This window comes from Dermacentor variabilis, chromosome 1 (genome assembly GCF_050947875.1).
Source record: "Dermacentor variabilis isolate Ectoservices chromosome 1, ASM5094787v1, whole genome shotgun sequence".
Lineage (NCBI taxonomy): Eukaryota > Metazoa > Arthropoda > Arachnida > Ixodida > Ixodidae > Dermacentor > Dermacentor variabilis.
The window spans coordinates 229,725,220-229,745,079 of NC_134568.1; the positions used below are offsets into that span (position 1 = coordinate 229,725,220).

At 41.7% G+C, this 19,860-nt stretch overlaps 1 protein-coding gene across 1 annotated transcript in view; it reads right to left on the reverse strand.

The window, feature by feature from the left end:
* LOC142558382 (sulfhydryl oxidase 1-like) overlaps positions 1-19,860 on the reverse strand; it is a 136,650-nt gene that overhangs the window by 95,151 nt on the left and 21,639 nt on the right. Inside the window, exons 3-6 of the mRNA XM_075670528.1 lie at positions 18,396-18,556; positions 11,138-11,234; positions 5,088-5,257; positions 3,810-3,944 (exon numbers count right to left, since the gene is read on the reverse strand). Of these exons, the coding sequence (XP_075526643.1) occupies positions 3,810-3,944; positions 5,088-5,257; positions 11,138-11,234; positions 18,396-18,556 (563 nt within the window). The remainder of the gene's footprint in view (positions 1-3,809; positions 3,945-5,087; positions 5,258-11,137; positions 11,235-18,395; positions 18,557-19,860) is intronic.

Consider the following 19,860-nt stretch of genomic DNA (forward strand, 5'->3'; position numbering starts at 1 on the left):
GAGTGGTAAGTAAGCATTACTCATGATGAAGAACAGAGATTACCACTAGCTGCTGATGCCTTGGAACAATGTCAAGGGAATATTACAGCACTAGAAAAGAAAAAAAGCATGTGTCTTCATTCAGAGTGATGTTGATAGTGGAAGATCTGCCTGTCACTGGCTATGTCCTCTTGCTTGATATCAACTGATCATCGTCCTGTTTTTCAGGCTCTCACAACATATACTGCCTAGACTCGTGTAAGGGCCACACCCTCAACTTGGCAGCCCAGGATTTGGAAAAACAATTCCAATGGAGAAGGAATCATTCTCGGTGTTCTGATGCCACCCGTGTGCATTGGCGAATTTTTGCATGCTGCATACTTCTGCGTGCCGCTATTAGATCACGAGAGCCAGGGAGTGCACAAGATTCAGGGTGTGCAAAAGTCGCTAGCCACGCCGGCATGATTTTGACCAAAAGGTGCGGTCCCGTGTAAGGGCCACACCTCATCAAAATTGTGAAATAAAAGTGTTGCACTTATACGAGTCTATGTGGTAAATGGCTTTGCAAGTCTAAACAGATGGTTTTACTTCCAAGGATTGCCCTGCAACCAGCCACAAACTAGCCCATATTTATAGACATGTTGCACAGGCATGTACTTAAATGCTAAGCTAGAATACCACAGTAAAGAAGACAAAAAACTACCCACCCACCCCATTAATGTAACATAAGAAAACACAACGAATCAATTGTTGGCCGCTAGATGTCGTGCTGTAGCAAATGTGTGAAAAGGTTACTAGTGCTGGTAAACTTTAAAACTGGAGATGCTTTCACACTGCTGAATGTTTCACCTGGAGGCAAGTGTCATGAAGCATTTACACTATGACGGAAAAAATACCACTGGTGCAAACACACATTCAGGTCAAGGCGTGATTCATCACAATCATCAAGCGACACGAAAGCGGTCCGGTCAATGGCAAAGCAGAGCGAGCACCAACAACAGTCTTTGTCCATGTCATTTTCTTGCGTCCATGTCTATCACTACACTGGCAAAAGAAATGAAGGATTGCAGCTGTTTGGCTGATAACTCCACTCCACAGCTTTCATATTTTTACTTCATTAAAAAAAATAATCTCCACACAAGCATAAGTCTCACTCACTACTTCAATCTGCAACAAATGCAGCACTCTGGTATAGCACTAGCCACCAGAAGCAGTGCTAGACTGCTGAAACCCTTCTCACAGCTTTAGCAAAGCAGCAAGTTCCCAAATGCTTGGAGCAGCTAAAGTATTGCTAAAGTTTCTCAATGTAATTAGATTTATAGCTAGATTTTGCAAAAGCAGCCGATGTAGCTACAGTAAAAGCTCGTTAATTCGAACTCGGTTAATTTGAAATCCCAAATAATTCGAAGGTGTTCTGTGGTCCCGTATTTTGGCGGCCTAGGCCAACCCGGTTAATTCGAAGATTTGGGGTGCTATTCGGATATTCCCGATCCCCATTTCACCGCAAACCAGCCGAAACGATGGCCATTCGGAGCCGTGAGGCAATGCCACATAGCAATCGCGATTATTTACAGACGAAGCACCTGACCCGTAGTACCGCTAGCACAAAAATCAGTCCACAGTATGCTCTGCGCACCGCCAAAACGCACGCCTGCAGAGATGAAGACGTGCTTCACTGCAACGCAGTGGGCATACTGGTTTTTGTCACATGCTCTCGCCCCCGACTCCGCACATTCCTCACAGTTGCAGCGATCGCAGCGTCAGTACGTGTTCTGTACCACTGCCACTGGCTGCCATTCGCCCATTCTATCTCCGCACCTGTGGCGACGTGTGTGCGTGCAACGCCGGTCTGCGCCGTTTGTGTGCGGTGGTTAGGGGTGTTGCAGCTAGTGCTTTTTTTTTTAACTGTGCAGATGTGCCAGTGAGCTGAAAAGCCCTGCGTGCCCCTCTCGACGTTGTCCACAATATTGAAGAAGTCGAAGGTACTGGAGGCCTACAGCAAGACACATTCTTCGAAGCGGTCGCGAGTATGAGCTCCCACGTACCAAGATGTGAAATCAGCTTTACTTTGCTGGCTGCAGAAAGCAAACGCAGCCCACCTTCCCATCAATGGAACGATACTGAGGGAGAAGGTCAACAAATTGGCTCTACAACTTGGGCACGAAGAGTTCAAGTGTAGCAATGGAGGGTTCAGCCATTTTAAAGAGCCGAATAATTTGACCTTCATAGCCGTCTGTGGCGAGAGCGGCAGCGCAAACGAGAGCGTCGTCAATAACTGGAAGAAACACACATTGGCTCCGTTGCTTAGTGTGTACGGTAGAGACGATGTGTACAACCTTGACGAGGCAGCCCTTTTTTGCAAGATGCTGCCCACAAAAACGTTCGCAGCAAAGGACACCACGGTCAAAGGTCGAAAGCAGGGCAAGGAAAGAATTGCCATTCTGTTTGGCACGAACATGTGCGGTAAACACAAGCTTCCGCTACTCGTAGTTGGAAAGAGTGGGAAGCCTAGCTGCTTTAAAAATGCGCGGCTGCCGCCGAGGGATGAGCTTATCTACCGGCACAACAAGAAAGCATGGGTCGCATGCACAATATTTGAAAATTACGTTCGGCAGCTTGACCACAAGTTCGCGGCCACAAGTAGGAATCTACTCTTTGTTGTTGATAATTGCCCAGCGCATGGTGACATCTCACACCTGAAAGCTATCAGGATGGTATTTCTTGCTCCAAACATCACGTCGATCTCGCAGCCAATGGACCAAGGCGTCATTCACCACACGAGGAAGACTTACCACCACCACCACCACCTGCTCAAGCACATGCTCCTTTGCTACGACAATGGCAAGGAGTACTTCATCGACCTCCTTGGGGCCATATGTATTACTGTGTACGCATGGAAGCAAGTGGAACCCACTTTGATCATGCGGTGTTTTGAACATGCTGGCTTCTCGAAGGAATGCACAGTCAATGCTGATGCTGACTATTCATCTGCACTTGATGATGAAGGAGCAGATTATTGCGACCACATCAATGCACTCTACGCAGAGGATAGTGAATCCAGTGCAGTTGGCTTCGCCGAGTATCTCAACTTTGAAAATGATCAACAAACGTGCTACTCAGACTTGGAGAGTAAAGCTACCGCTGATGCGACTAGTATCTGTGATGACAGCGACGATGACGACGCTAACAAGCCCTCCCGAGCACCCACTCTCGGGGAAGTTATCGGATCGCTGAACGTTATCTGCAGTTTTGTTGAGTGCCACGGTGGAAATTCTCAAATGCTGCACGTAGTTGGCCAACTAGAAGATGTGACCCTTGGAGCCTTGAACACAGGAGGCGGCAAACCAGCATCTCTGATCACTTTAAGTAATCCAAAGATCGCTGAATAAAGGTAGCACATTCCTGCAGCGAAATTTTTTGCCTGGGTTGCATTTTTTTGTGTGTTCGGTTAATTAGAAAACTCGCTTAATTCGAAGATTTTTTGAGGTCCCGATGACTTCGAATTAACGAGGTTTTACTGTACTTACACATTTGAACCACACTCAATAATAAATTTCTGTGAGTGTGTATCACATTTCTGTAAGTGCCGAGTCAAGAAAAGCCCAATCTTAACAGAGTGCTACAAAAGGGCCTATTTCCTGGAAAAGCAAGTTTTGCTGTAGAAAAATTCCAGTCCAGAAAGAACTTTCCCAATGTTTTACACGACTGACATGTCAAATAAAGTGCTACTGACAGACAAGGGAAATGTCTTTCAAGGACTCCAACCTTTCCAATGGTACACAGTTGTGTTTCGACAAAGAAAGCACGCTGGTACTGCTGTGTCAACTCACTTGCTCATATCCACTACTTTGCTCTCCTCTGGTGATGCTGTACTAGCAGTTGTTGCGGTACTCGAGCTTATTGCTCGCATGTAAGGTTCCAAAACTCGCAGCACATTCTCTCGTGAGCCATCTTCTTCTTTCACCCTGCATACAAATTGAGCCGTTGAGCCAACAAAAGCCAAGTAAAGAAAAAATACAGCATCAATCATTCAATACCGTAGTACAACTGTAATGCACCCTAACAAGGAATACGCCATTATAGTGCACACTGTTACATCTCTTTTATTTAGAACACACTCGTGTATATTATGTGTGCCACTTCTCTTTCTTTTTAAAGGCCCCTCATTCTGCCCTATTGAAAGCTTGATTATATATCAAGCAATTGTAAGGAACCACCTAGGAAGTGCTCTTCCACAAGAATATATTCTTTTTTCTACAGGCTGACAAGTGAAGTACAAGAATATGAAACGCTGTGAGACAATGATGCAAGAAGGCAAGCAATCCAAACCCTATGAAAATTCTCTCCCGCTGCCTCTGACTAGTGTTTGAGGGCAAGATTCCTCCACTTCTACTCCACTTCCTATTATAGCTGAGAACCTACACTATAAACTAGTATATCACACAACCAACTCCCTATTTCTTTTCAGTTTCTTTGCTATGTGGTGCACAGGCAGCGGCCAAAGCCCATCCTTAAATGTTCACACTCAAAGCAGTTATGGTACAAGGATCAAGGGCATTTAATGGTGGCAAGCATTACGCTGGCAGCAGCCAAAGCCCCTCCTTAAATGTCCACACACAAAGCAGTTACGGTACAAGGATGAGGGGCATTTATGGTGGCAAGCATTACGCTGGAAATTCAAGAAGTAGCAGCAAAATAGACACGCAAGTAATGGTATAGTGTGTACATGTGCTTTATGACAAGTATAAATAGCTCAGCACACAGCAATTGGCAAATACTCTTCCCTGTCTCCATTGCCGAAGCAATGTGAACACATGCACTTCTCAACAGTGTAGTGGTAGGAGGTTCAATAAGTAACGTTATCCTTCGGTAGGCGAGATGGTAAAGACAACAGCCACACTGTTTCAAATTTCTGTTGCTTTCAAGAAACACTGAGGTGCAGTATTTTGCAGGGACGATTATAGCCACAAGATCTGGTGTCCCAAGCTTCTTTCCTTACAACGTCCAAATCTGCCAAGGCGCCCTTTTAAGAATGAAACATCACAATGCAACATTATCAGTTGTGCGTTTACAATAAAGTAAAATGAGTATCACAAAAATTTAGACACCTGAGTAGCCTAGTTGAGGTGCCATTACGATGTAGGACATACAGGTCTGCCCAGCGAACACCAGAAACATTTGTCTCATTGGGGAGCAAGGACGACAGCCAGGTTCTGTCTGAGGAGACCACCAGACGTTGCACATAAATGGACTTCCTTGACGAGAGATCCAAGGTTACCTGTGAAGTAATGCCCAATATGCTTATAATATGTCCTTGTGTGAAATCAGTCACTTCAATGCTCTCACAATGTTTTCCATCCTTCTCGTACCTATTTATACAGGCTCACAACACCAGCACTTTCAAATACAGATAAAACAAAGAGCTAGCCTCTACAAAAAAAAAACTACAATAAAGCCTCATTAATTCAGATTTCATGGGACCGACAAAAATGTCCATAATAACTGAATATTGAATTATTAAGGGTATCAAGTAAACAACAACCAAATGCTTACTATGCCAATACGCATTAAAGCAAAGCTTTCCTTGCCTCTTCCTTTGACTTTCCCACTGGTGCTGCTGCTGGTTGGCACATCGCGTCGGGGGGGGTGGTTCAGAGCGTGTGTATACATGAAAGGAGCGCGGCAGAGAAGAAAGGTGACGCGAGAAACTCGTTTGGACCTTTGTGCTGCGTCGAATGTGCACAATGCCCTCTGGAGCTCCCTGGGTGTCGCTACATTAGCCTCTTGACAGCTGTACTTATTCGTGACCCCACGCAAAAGCACTGCAGAAACTGCAGCACTTATTTTTCTACTAACGTGCAAGTCCAGAGGGAAGCTAGATAGTATGGCAGAGATGAGGGGGGAGAGGAAGCAGAGAATGGGTAGAACCGACACAGTCGCAAAATGAGTGAATAACAGCCTTGCCACTCCTCGCTCGCAGTTCCCATACAATGTGGGGTGGGGGAGTGACGTGAGAAGACAAGGGAACGCTACTTCGATAGACACGGCAGCAGTTGCACGCAAACAGGATAAATTTAAGTTCAAGGTACAGTACGGTATGCTTCTGATATTTCTGAAAAATAAACACCACACAAATTTGTCAAGCGGACAACTTACGCAGGGTGAGCAGAAGCAGAGCCACATTAAAGTGCACCGTAGGGTCTAGGCAACACTATGGAAGCGGTCACACATCAAATCAACACTTGTGTGCCCACCGCAGGAACTTTGCGGCTATGGCATTGCTTGAAGTCGCGGGTTTGATCCCAACCATGGCAGCCACATTTCAACGGGGGTGAAATAAATAACACTTGTGCACTTTGATTTAGGAACACATTAAAGAAAACCAGTGTCAAAATTATTCAGTAGTCCGCCACTATGGCGTGCCTCATAATCCTATTGTGGTTTTGGCACAAACAGCCCCATAATTCAATTTAAGTTCTATACTTTTGCCAAAATGCCATATGCAATGTGACGCAATGAACATGCTCAACCCTCTCATAGGTTATGAAGTATAGTGCACAAAAACGCCTCAAGTGAACACTTCCCCCTGTGTGTTATGTGTACTATGCAGACAAACAGCAGTGGTACATGCAACGTAATGTTTAACATCAACGTCAACTCACCACTCTTGTTTTAGACTAAACATTGAAGAAATTAAACATTTGCCATCAACATCACTGCTAATTATCGTCAATCGAAGCAAACCGCACAGAAAGCTTCGCTTATATCAATTCCCACAGTGCATGGGATCTGCATAACCCTTTACTTAATGAATGAATCTGCAAATCCTGTTTTCTTAAAACAGTGTGGAAGCTGCAATTCTCGTCATTTCGTGAATGATTAGCGCTCGCATCAGAGAAGCTCTCGCGACTTCATACGCAACAGGGCCACGGTGCGAGTCTTCATCCTAGACGCTTTTCACTTGCGTACACATCCCGATTATTTTTTTGCCAGTGAGCTGTCGCCAACAGATCACCCATCTATCACGATGTAGTCGGCACTCTTCACCCTCGACAGCTTCGCTGTTTCAATAAGTCAAACTGAAGCTACCATTTGTCGCAACGGCAAACTACTGGCAAACTACCGGCAAACTACACTGCGGACGAAACCACGGTTGCTATCGACGAGATCATGAATGGCGACTACGCAGTTATTAAAGTATGTGGCCGACGCGGTAAACACAAGAATAAAGGATATAAAGGCACAAACAGGCACGAAGTGTTCCTGCTTTTTTATCGTTCATGTACAATTTCCGCTGATGACTATGGTGATGCGGACTCTGCTGCTTTGTTTCGGTTGGATGCTAGCGCTGCTTTTGTTTTTCGTGCCGCACATTTGTGGCGCTCTGTGCTTTCCAAGCTCAGAGAGTTGTCCGAATCAACAGGTGTGTGGCCAAATATGTCTTTATTAACAAGAGTTCAACTAGTCCAAATTATCTGATTTTCCTAATTAACTAGAGCCAAATTAACAAGGTTTTACTTACAGAACACGTTGGCCTCCCATAAAACTAAATTATAGGCATGTGCAAATATTGTAAATTTCAAATACGAATCAAATAGCCCCTGCTATTCAATACGCGCTCGATTCGAGAACTGACTATTTGAAGTTGTTGAATATAATTTTTTTTTTCAAACATATAAGGGCTAAAAACTCATTATAGTCTCAAAGAAGAGAGAATGATGGAAGTGCGGACTTTTCTGAATGATTATGCTGCAGGATAGCTGTGGTTGTTACGTAAAGACACCAGTTCCCGAGTCAATGCACAGGGCAGATATCTGTTACTCAATAACTTCCAGTCATTCAATAAGAATAGCTTGCTTTTGGCAGCCTATATATGAATTTGTTGGCCAATCTCAGCAATGTTCACATTCCTTTGAAACAATGTGCATTGTTGTAGTATTACACTTCTCTCCTTACACAAATGCAGCAATGTGCATGCATCTGGTAACATGCTCTTCCCTTGTTTCATTACTGTCATTGTCATGGTGCACCAGATAATGCAAAACAGTTATTTTTCATTTACAAGCTTCTCAATTTATTTATTTATTTACTTATTTATTTTACCCTCAGGGCCTTTCAGCATTAAAGAGGGGAGTGGGTTACACTTTGACTACAAATTGATCGGGAGTCCAGCTGCTAACGGTATTACATGCATATGTAATTGAATACACACCTGATTTCTGTTTTTACAAAACAGACTCCACGCAAACTACAGTTTTCATGTTGCTTAACTCTTCTATTACCCCTAGAAATGTGCTCATGTTCGGTGCTTTTATGTTTTGACCTTTTACTTCAAGACATAGTAGTCACAATGTATACTGCAATACATAAATTGCAGCCTGGCCACTCCTGTTTTCAATGGATATGAAATAGTAATAATTTGATATTTTTAGTATAAGTACTGAGAGTTTTTAAAAAATTACCAACGATTACAATACTCCCTAATGCAAAATTTGAGTGCAGCTGTATACGTGTTTTCATTTCGCGATATATAGGCAGGAGCAGACAATCTTTCTCGTGCGGCACGTTGCAAACAGAGCGAAGTGCGGCACGACTGTCCATCTAACCTGGAGATCGCGAGAGCCAGTGCGTGGGTGACACGTGGGCATGATTCACAGCAGCCATCACCAACAAATCTACCAAACAATGCGCGCTACTCTGGCGCCAGCTCGTAGCAATCATCGCCGCACTACACTTTTCTTCTCACGCTTTCGCCATACCCTCCTCCGCTTCCTGCCTCATAGTTCCGCTGCGCCCTCCTCTCTGCTTACCTCTTGGTGTCATCACCTGCTGTGATCTGCATTCGCTTTCATCTTTCGCTATGCTCTTTAGCTCAGTTATGCTGCCAACGCCGATGCTCACCACAGGAACGGGCGCCTAAGAGCTGCGTTCTAAGAAAATCTGAGATATACAAAATATGCACCTGGTTCCTAGTTCCGAACTTTTGCAAGTCAGATCATGCAAAAAAAAAGAAGAAAATCATTATGAAGATTTGTTGGCGTGAATACTAGCTAAAGTGAAGCCCATGCCATGTGGGAAAGCAGTAGCTTCCCAAATGTGAAGCTGGGTAAGCTCCTATTGTACAGGGAGCATTTGTTTTTATTCAATGCAGCAGGCACATGGTACATTTTTTACTGCACACTTCAGGCTCACGAGCAATGGTTGTAAGATCGGGGAGCATGCAGAAGCTTCCTCATACATGATTATTGCATTCGATCAGCTTTACTGCTGCAAGCAAGGTGGTCTAGGAGCATTCAAATGGTGCTGGAGCATCCACATGCATTGTTCAGTTCCTGTACAGTGCTGTACAGTAATGTGGAGTGTTTCACATTATTGTACAGTAATCAATAAGGGCACTTGCACAGGCGGTGTTCAGAATGCAAGAGATTAGGCTGCTATCCAAGCTTCGGTCAAAGGTCAGTCTGAAATCGACTGCATGCTCTTGCGTGAGTGAAAACTCCACACAACAGGAAGGATTGCCCGTAATAATTTGTAAATACGTATGCTGTCAAAATGCTGATGGGTAAAAGCAACCCATGGTGGGAAAAACGAAGTTGCACTTGACATTAGTGGACCGCAATTATCAACCTAACACACACTCATGAGTATCTACCGTTGTTTAAGGCATCATTAAAACAGCCTAGATGTCAGATTGGAAAATTAGACAACCCGAGAGAAGTTTCTGCATCTTCACTCCTGCCATCATTTAAAATTTATGCTACCAAGTCGACCAAAGTGCAAATTTTGCATTGTTTTATTCAGGAAGAACCAGGACCACTGGAGGCTAGCTTTGACAATACCTTGAATCTAAGTTTTATTTTTGCAGACTCCCGAATCAGCCCAAAATGGTAAAATATGACAAATAGTTAAAGTTCAGTTGTCATTTCAAATAGTGCATGGCATTGCTAGCAGAATTCCAAAGGAAATGTATAACAGTGCGTAGAAAATTTTTTATCAAATTGATCAATTTTTATCGGCCCGGTAACAAAAGAGTTAAGAAATAAGAAAATATTCTATATTTGATTCGATATTCGGTGGTCGTTTTTCTCTAATACATTCTCATTCAGTTCAATTCAGAAATTTTACTATTCGAACACCTCTACTAAATAATCATGCTCATATCCCTGTATCACTATCAAAAACAATAGACTTCTAAGTATAATAAAAATTTGTTTTATCGCTAATAACAACACACTTATCCTGAGTATGGTAAAAAATATTTAGGATCTTGCAAGCAAATATTGTATAACTGCTGCAATTTAGGCCCACTGTTCCCTGGTAAAAATTCAAGCAGCATGACTAGAATGTGCACAAATCAGGCATGTACACACAAAACGTACCTTTGTTCTTATTCTAGCCATTCTGCACTCTTTTCCAGTATAATCAATGCCTTTTATAGATATTTGCCTTCCATTTCAGGTTTTATGCTGTGGCACGCTAATATGAAAACATACCACATAACCACCACAGGATGCTTTCATGCATAACTAGGCTAGAATTTGCACAGCAACACAAACCAGTACACAATACAGGGTGTCACCGCGTCAAATACCATCACTCTCTCAGGCTCTACCTCTTAAAATTCATTTTAAACATGCAGAAAATGCCAGGCCTGCAGGCCTCTTTGCTCTCTCAGTGGCATTCCTTCCTTCCATGGTGTGAAGTTGTAAACTGATCTTCCTGTTGTAGGTACAAGCACTAAAGCCCAGAACTTCAAATAGTGGGAGCACAGTCATCCTGCTTCCTATTGGGGAGACAAGCTCGTGCATGTATCCCTAGCTAAACAATCTAATATCAAAGCCTGTTGAGTGCTAAAAATAATGCACATAAGCAATAAAAATTTACTGCTAGCACCACCGGCAGTTAAATTTTCCCTACACACTACCAGGAGATTGGAGGATTCAACATGCTGTTCCTGTTCCATGCTGAAGTAGGGATTGAGCTACAGATCCTTATAAGAGACATCTGCTCACTCATATGAGCTGTATCTACTTGAGCACAACTAGTAAACTTTGGCAGCATGTGTTTTCTTTAATTTTATCAGTCGACTTATCAAAAAGTACAACTGAATTCTCTGATCACATCTACAAAGTATATAACTTGAAATGAAATGGCTCACCTCTCTCCCAATATATGAAGTGTTGCATTCCACAACAAGAATTTGGACGTCTACATTTTCAGGTACATACTCCCATAGCCCTTCTGTAGTTCTTTCTCTGAAATGCATGTAAAAGGCGGAGAAAAAGGATCACTTCAACATATCATGACCAGTAACAACATAAAAAAGTTTCAAGGAGAAAATTCACTTGTTATGCTAGAAGAAAGAAAAACAAACTTTACAATACAATTACGTGCTTATTTCTAAACGTTGCTGCTTTAAGTCTTCTTGCGTAAGAAGGAGCAGTGCCATTATGCATGTATATGTAATACCTGGCCACAATATAGCTTGAACAGAAAAAAACTAATCAGAATTTCTCTAGCAAATAGTTACTCGAAAGTCTAGAACAGCAGTGCTGAGCAGCCAGCGGCTTAATGTACTATAGTACCGCGAAAACAAGCCTTCGCAATGAAATCAAGCCAGTGATGCACATAATGGTGAGTATTCAAACACATATATGCCTTCTAGTCTGTTCTTTCCCTTTCCAGTTTCATTCCGGCATTGTAATACTGTTACTCTTAGCAGCTGAAGAGACACATGCTTATAGGCCATGCAACTGGGAAAGCTATAAGTCTGAAAAATGAGTGAACACCAGGAATATGTCCTCAATATGAATAGAGTAAAATTTGATCCTGTATCTACGACTCCACAAGACACAACACAAGTGCACACTTAAAGGGGCAGCTAAGGAGCACTGGTATTTAGCAGCAAATTCTGCCTCTAATGCTTGTGCAGCCAAAACTAATTGGCATCACCATACACTGCAGTGGCAACGATGCTGGCTAATAATCGCGCACTATAGTCAGTGACAGGTCAAGAATGCATGAGAAGATCCTCCCACAAAAGTGTGCTGCAGCCTGCCTCCCATAATTCCACTCTTCCAGAGAATAGCTCCCTTACAGGCCACACAGGCAAGCAAAGGGGCAACAGCAGAAATGCACTAAGCACGTGAACAAACATGATCGGCAAGAGTGGGGAGGCAAGTGCAGGGACAAATGCACACATAGGACTATGAAATGGAGTTAGGAATGGGACAGTTGACCTCGCCTAGTGTCCAGAGAATGTCCTGGTGTACAACTTCAGGGGTGCACCACAATGGGTGACACTAATCCTTTTTATAGACAGGTGTATTGTTTGTATCTCAGGAAGATAACCACCCCACTCCAGTGTTCATGATACAGCAGTGGCTGAGCGGGGCAGTGGGGGGGGTGAGAAAACCAGGAAAAGAGAGAAATCAGACAAGGTGGTTTACTGGTGCATTTGTAAATAGTATTTCCTTTGTGAGGCATTTGCTGCTTCATTCTCGAGCTGTCACTGGCTAAAGAACCCACGCAAATTTTGGGGATTGCATTACCAGGACTCACAGTAATACTTGAAGAAATGTCAAGCACAAAGCATAATTATAAGAAAAAACCATCTTTTCTTAAACAACACCGCAACGTGCTTTAGAACACACACACACATGCTGTAAAAATTGAAGCAATGATATCACCACAATTGTAGACTGGCCATACCTGGCCCTTGCACCACTAAACACTACACATTCATTCATTCACAATTGTAGACAAGCTAGAGGATTATATGCCCAATATACTAGCATCTTCTCTTTTCTTCAAAGGCCATAGTACCATGTGCTCCTTGTACATTTATCCATTTAAAATGAGAATACTTCAGGTGAAGCATATTGATTACTTTTAATGACTAAGAACAGAAACCTTCCTTTTCTTTCTTTATGTTCACACAGCAGTTTGCAGCTTCAATTTAAGACCATCAAAAATAAAGTTTATTAATGCACTAGAAACTTCTATTTTCTTTAAAGGAGTACAGACAACTTGAAATTGAATTGTGAGGGTTAAAGTCCTAAAACTAAAGCCATAATCATGCTACGAGGCACGCCCCCGTTCTTCTAGTGTGCAACAGATCACTATGTCATCATTTAATCTAACCAATTGAAAACCCGTTCCAAGTGCAGCAAAGTTTAGAACTTGAAGCAGGACTCCTTATCACATAATGAAGAACAGAAGTGGTGGTCATATGGCATCACACACTGCTAGTGCACAGTTCCGCCGACCTAGTGCAGCAGACACTAGCCAAACAATGACTGCATCAAAGCTGAACATACTAATGCGATTAGAATTTTGACATATAATAATACGTCTCTGCAGTGGCAATAGTGTGTCGCTACATTGCTTCTATGCTAATCGCATTAAAGGAGTACTGACACAAAATTTTGAAGTGGAGATAATTGCTCTCTGAAACCAAGACTTGGACTGGTTGCTACAAACAAGACTCCAAATAATCAGCTGTCATGCTCTGAAGTAAATGAGGTTTCATGCCGTGATTACTGGGTCATTGGCTGCTTATTAAAGCAGAAAAACCCAGATCAAAATGTTTTGTTTGTTAGTTAATTTGGGTTTAATGGCGCAAAAGTGACTAAGGCCATGCTGCACCAGCCACAAGATATTCAGAAATGAAATGTTAAAGCAGCGAAAGCTGCATTAGTTTAGAGTTTGTATAAAAAACCGGTTTCTTCTAGAAAGCTGAACAAGTCAGTGAAGGGCACTAGCAGTTCATCTCTGAGTATTGAGGCGAGGTGTAAAGGTATGTGTAAGTTATAGAGATTCTGTAAAAAGCTTCCATCTCTGTGTTTCAATATGTGGACATGTCATAATAATGTGCATTACTGTGAGTGGTTCATGGCACTTCTCGCAAGTTGGTGGGTTTTCGTTTTGAAGTAGGAAATTGTGAGTCAAGTGTGTATGCCCGATTCGGAGTCTACATGGGATCACCTCATAGAAGCGTTGCTGGTGACTGCACGACTTCCACTAGCTAAGCAGGGGTTTTATTGTGTGTAACTTGTTATTTATGCAAGAGTACCATTCTAGCTGCCACTTCGATACCAGGGCCTTATGAATCGCTCGGATACTATCTCTGTATGGAAGTGTTGTTTGTGTTATGCCTTCGTGCACTGCCATGAATGCGCATCTATCTGCTGCTTCATTCCCTGGTATCGCAACATGGCTTGGGACCCAGCAGAATTGTATGGTTCTCCCGTGTTTATTATAAGCTACCATGTTTAGGATATCGTCAAGCAGGGGTTCAGAAGCTGAGTTAAGGTTTAGAGTTCTGAGTGCGCTCAACGAATCGGTATGTATGATGGCATTCATCTGCTTGTTGGTGGTAATTTTTTTTACTGCCGTCCATATCGCAAAAACTTCGGCGGTAAACACCGAAGAAAAATTATTTATCCGAATGCTATTTTGCCAATTTTTCGTTATTATTCCGACACCTACGTATTCTTGTGTTTTGGAGCTGTCAGTGTAAAATTTCGTGCTTTAGTTTTAGTTTTGGTATCCATGAAGTGTATGCATCATGACGTCACAATACACTGGCTCACTTCATTCCGGTGATCACTGACTGCTACACACAAGTGTAGCAGAAAAATGTGTGCAGCACTCTTGTTTAGTTTTTTACATACATCCATAATACCTAGTCTTATTTATATATGACAATAACTTTTGTTCTGTGTTGTAACATAACAATGATGTTTATGATGCCAGGACTGGCATTTGAGGAACACTTTGGCATCGAATTAACTCCAACCTTCATAATTATTAAGTGTCATCCTTTTACATGCACGATACATGTCAAAGAGTTTCTACAATCTAAAAAAATATGTGTCAATGCTCCTTTCAGTGCTGGAAGTTGCAGCAGCAGAATACTAGGCTTGCCCTGCATCCAATGCAGCAAAGCAAAAGAGGAAAGAATGGCTAATGTGACAGCAGGTGTCCAGTTCTGGGCCCCGCAGTCTTGTGTGCCTTGCGACCACTGCCACCCCTGCTCTGAGTTCATTGACCTAGCTGGCCAGTGGTTTATGACACATGACCATCACTTTCAATTTCCATGATGTAACAAGAAGTCTTGTTTAAAGCAGGATTTCTTGTCAGGACTTTATCGCAGCCCAGAGCCGTGATGCACTTGTCATGTGTTTTGAACAGGTCACATTAAAATACGATGTAATTAATTATTGTTGCCATCCACAAGGAATCGAAGCTTCATACCTTTATTAGCAGGTTGACAGCTGTTCAATAAAAAAAAAAGTCAAAAACGTTTTTGTTGCTACTCACGCAGCAGGCTATACTTAAACTGAACCACCTCTCGGGCGTGGTGAAAAAACAGTCTGTGGACAGCATACACTGCTGTGAACATCTCAGCCAAGTTTTGCATTTGTGTGCGGCGCATACAGCTTGCAAGCAAAGCCCGAAGTCACCTTTCTCTCAAATGCTCTGTTTTCAGCAGAAACCTGCTCCTCACTTTTTTCCGAACGCTTTATTTCGTTTTTAGCAGATTCCCATATGTGGCTGCTATTGGACAATAGCTGACGTCAATCAAGAAGTGCATTTGAATTAGTGCAGTTCTTGCTACTGCTAGTGTGTATATTTATTGATGAAGTTTAATAAACTGGCTGATGTAAGCAAAAATCTACTTTAGAATTCCACTAATAGTTACGAACTTCCAGAAGAAGCCGACTATCGTCAGCTTACACTCAGCTATGGCCTTGGCTGCCCACGTAGGAATTAAACTTTGGCCACCCTGCTTATCAGTGTCATAGTCGTTGGGTCTCACTAATTTCGACTAGTTTTGAATTCTCAACCAGCCTCGAAGTATGCGAAACTTAAGGCCAGACCACATAAATGCTTGCCTGCACGCGACGACTCCAGGCTGCTCCTGGTTAGACGCCTTGGCAGACTTATTGATAGCGCTTCAAAATGTGCAAGTTGGATGTCGCTACTATCCGTTGGTAAAGCTGGTGAAGGGCAAAGCCGGTCCACACCAAGTAGCATGGTCAGACTTGAGCGTATGAGCATGAGCATGCACTCAAGCCCCGTTGCGCACATAGCAAACACACAACAGTTGCATGTGGCTGCGGTCTGCTACGTAATGTAGATACCGTGGCCGCCGCGGGGTGCCGCGACGAGTCCACTCGTCAGCAGCACACTGCGGCTCGCTGACGATAACTGCGTTTGGCTTACGTTTGGTGCATTGTAGGCACCAAAATCGGCAGTGGCATCTAAGTTAACATCCAAAACCAAATTTGAACTGCACACCATGGTGGAGTTCAGTGGGCAGAGTGTTGTGGGCACACCCTGCTCCGGCATAGCCTTTGCAGTGCAAGATATTGAAGAAGGCGTGGAAGCACTGTGAAGGGCATGTTTTATTGCCAATAACTCCACTTCTGCTGAACACATTGAAGTACTTTTTGTGGCAAAGTATTTCTGAAACAGCCAATTTTACCTTCAAATGCATTTTTACACTTAAATAAAAAGTGATTCAGGGCCCCTTTAAAGACAGAAAAATTGGCCCAAAGGTTATTTTTTGGTGTTGTAATTTTCATGTCTCCAAAACCCTTAGTATCCATAAGATTAAATCTACAAGATTCTGAGACCCTTCATTTCCATAAGAATTTATAAGCTATGTCCTAATAAAGATGCTTTGAAATGTTTTTCCTTGATTTATCAAAACAACAATTTGACACACTTGCAAGTTAGGAGAGAAAATAGCTTCTGTTCTACTTTAGCTATCGTAAGAATTATTATTTTTTATCTAAAAGATAAATGCATGGGCTGTAGGCTAAGGCCAATTTTAGAGTAATATTTTCTTCAGCAATTTTTTTTAACGAGTCATTTGTTTCAGATTTCAAGATGTAATTTTTTTCAGGCAACGTTGATGGACTCTCTACTCTAGTTCAAATTTCCTTAAGACATTGGTTTATACCTTAGTGCACACCTTAGACATTCCAGATTATTTTACATCTTAACCACTGTGCTCAGATTTTTTTTTATCTAGGTGCTAATTTTTCTCCAAACAAAAAAAAAACCCAGTTTCTATGGTATATCAGGCGCTACTTGTTGTAGGACAAAAATATTACATTTTTGCAATGAGCACATCAAAATACACAAGGTGCACAAATCTGGCTAAGATATATCTATAGATGAGAATGATGGCTTTCATGTGTAGCGTCCCCTCTTAAATCATGACTTGTAATGCCCACATGAGTCTCGTTAAAGTTTATAATTTCTGCAATATTTTACTCCTTTTGCACCATTTTACTCCTTGTATCCATAAAGGTAATGACATACAATACAATGCTCATTCTCTAATTTATTGTTTTTAGTAAATAAACATTGAGAAATAATAACAGCAAAGTAGCTTTGCTTAATTAACTCACTCATTGAATACACAGGTCACAAAAGACAAATTTAGCAAGGTAACATTCATCACTGCACATGCATAAACAATTCAACGCTGTACAAGCATTTAGTTTGCACAAATCTTATCTTCAAAACATGATAACATATATGTAATTTGGTCTTTTATCAAAAATTAAACATTTTTCAAAACAGTGCAATGGAGATAGACTGGCTACTTTTTTGCCACAAGATATAATCTGCATCACTGGAAGATAGAAATTGTGTAATAAAAATGAACGAGTTATCCGATTCATAAAATTTTGCTAGTTCAAATTTTATTATTCTTAAACATTTAAAGTCGAATTGAAGCCAGTGAGTGCTAGCACCAATTTTAATATATGTGTCCCCTAATTGCAGTGCAAATATTACAATATTTCACATATTTCCCGTAACACCTTTTTCATGCATTACTCATTTACTAATCTGAAATGTGGTTTCTGCCATGCACACATTCTTAAAATGATGATATTTATACATCCCACTTTGCCAAAACGATTGCATGCACCAGATGATAACTTAAGCGCTGCCATAACTCTTTGTCCCAAAATCTGCATTTTTTAAAAGGCAATTACATAATGTGAAAACTTCCTCATTATATGTAAAACTTTACTTCTTTATTATGGAAAGGAGGGAGAACCTCTTTACTTCTCAACTCTGAGCTGCTTTTATAGTTGTCTATTGATGGGTGTGATCAAAGAAGGAAATGACATAGAACCTTGTATCCATCTTTCACACTACATTTTTCTGCTGTACGCTTTGTATGAGAAAACAAACTTTTTTCTTAGTGTGTGCATGCACGCATGTACACACACACAATAGTTAAGTTCTCGCATGCACACAAGGACATTGCATTTTCTCTGTACCTGTCTGCCCAGGTAGGTGATGAAAAATAATAATTAAATTAACAGAAAAATTAAAAAATAAAACATTTTTCTCCGAGAAGCTCCATCTGAGAGGGAGGCACTAACCCCTGAAAGGCATCAAATGAAGGCCAGCTTGCAGGCCACCGCCCTCGGTAGGCATCTTTGCTGTCCACAAGGTCAATCGCCTGGTGTCGCAACTGTTCTGGATACCGGTGGGTCTCTACTTCAACACCTCGATCTTGAAAAGTTGAACGTGCTCGAAAAAACTGCAATGTAGGTCCAATTAAGGGACAAAACATTGTTATAGGAAAGGCAGAAATGTATTTACAAAGACTACATACAGTACATTTACAGGGAACAAGTAGTACCACAGCAAGCAATATGGCAAACCATAACAGAGCACCTCACGCGTCACTTAGTCCCCGTTCAAACTCAAGTGCAATGTCAACTTTCGCATTTGTGGAAACTGTCTGCGACACTACCCATCAATGGCAGGAACAGTGCCTCAATGGCACAAAAGAAAAAAAGGGGGGGAAGGAAAAAAAAGAAACAGACCGTGAGGGATTGCAGCCCACTACATATGAGGTTCACAGCAGGGCTTCTGGTGAACCTCACAGAAAATGTAAGTGCATAGGTGAACAGATGAGTACGTAGGTACAATATTGGTGTAGGGGATTTAGAGATTCGATTTTATTGTTTTATTAGTGTACATACATATAGGATATTTTATACAGAGCGGTTAACTGCAGTGAGACCTCTTGTTCTTAGTTGCCCCCATAAGCATACATTAATAAAAATTCTTCAATTGCGATTAAAAATAAACAAAAAACGTTTACACAAGTTCTGCAATGTTGAAGCAGTAGAACTTTAAATCTTTACACAAAAATTGTAATTAATATTAGGAAAAAAAAACATTGTAGCAGAGATACAGTTTACAATGTTTTATAACAGTTATCATAGAGTTACAATACAATACAAGTTTTTACAATACAGTTACAAAGTTTACAATGTTTACCAACGTCGAGTGATGGTTGTCTGATGATTAGCAAGTGTGATTATGATACATGTATAAATGTGGGATTTCCTGGAGTAAATCTCAGTTGAAGTTCCGCGCCTGTCCTGTGTGTTTCCTTCTTTATCCTTTGTTGTTTGCGCGGTTACATGATGCATTCCAATAAAGACCCCATGAGCTGACAATTTAAATGGCTATAAATGAAGGCATAATACAATGTCAGAAGAGTATGCTGTTCAAAGTAGTGTGTAGCCTTTAAAAGCCCTCTGATGCCGCAGGCAGACTTCTTTTCTTAACCCTTTCAGTGTGACTGACATAGTGGCACATTTCACTTTTTTGTCCCACCATGTCACTCACCTCAGATAGGTACATGAGAACAATACTAAGAGAGCATTTGCCATTATCGATGTGATTTTCTTCCTTCTGCATAACCGAAAATAAACCAGTGTTTGTTTTATAATATCAGAAAAAACTCCAATGCTGGATCACCTCCGAAAAAATAAATACTGATAGGGTTAAGCAGTTGACATGCACATTAAATTTTAGAAGGGAGCCTAA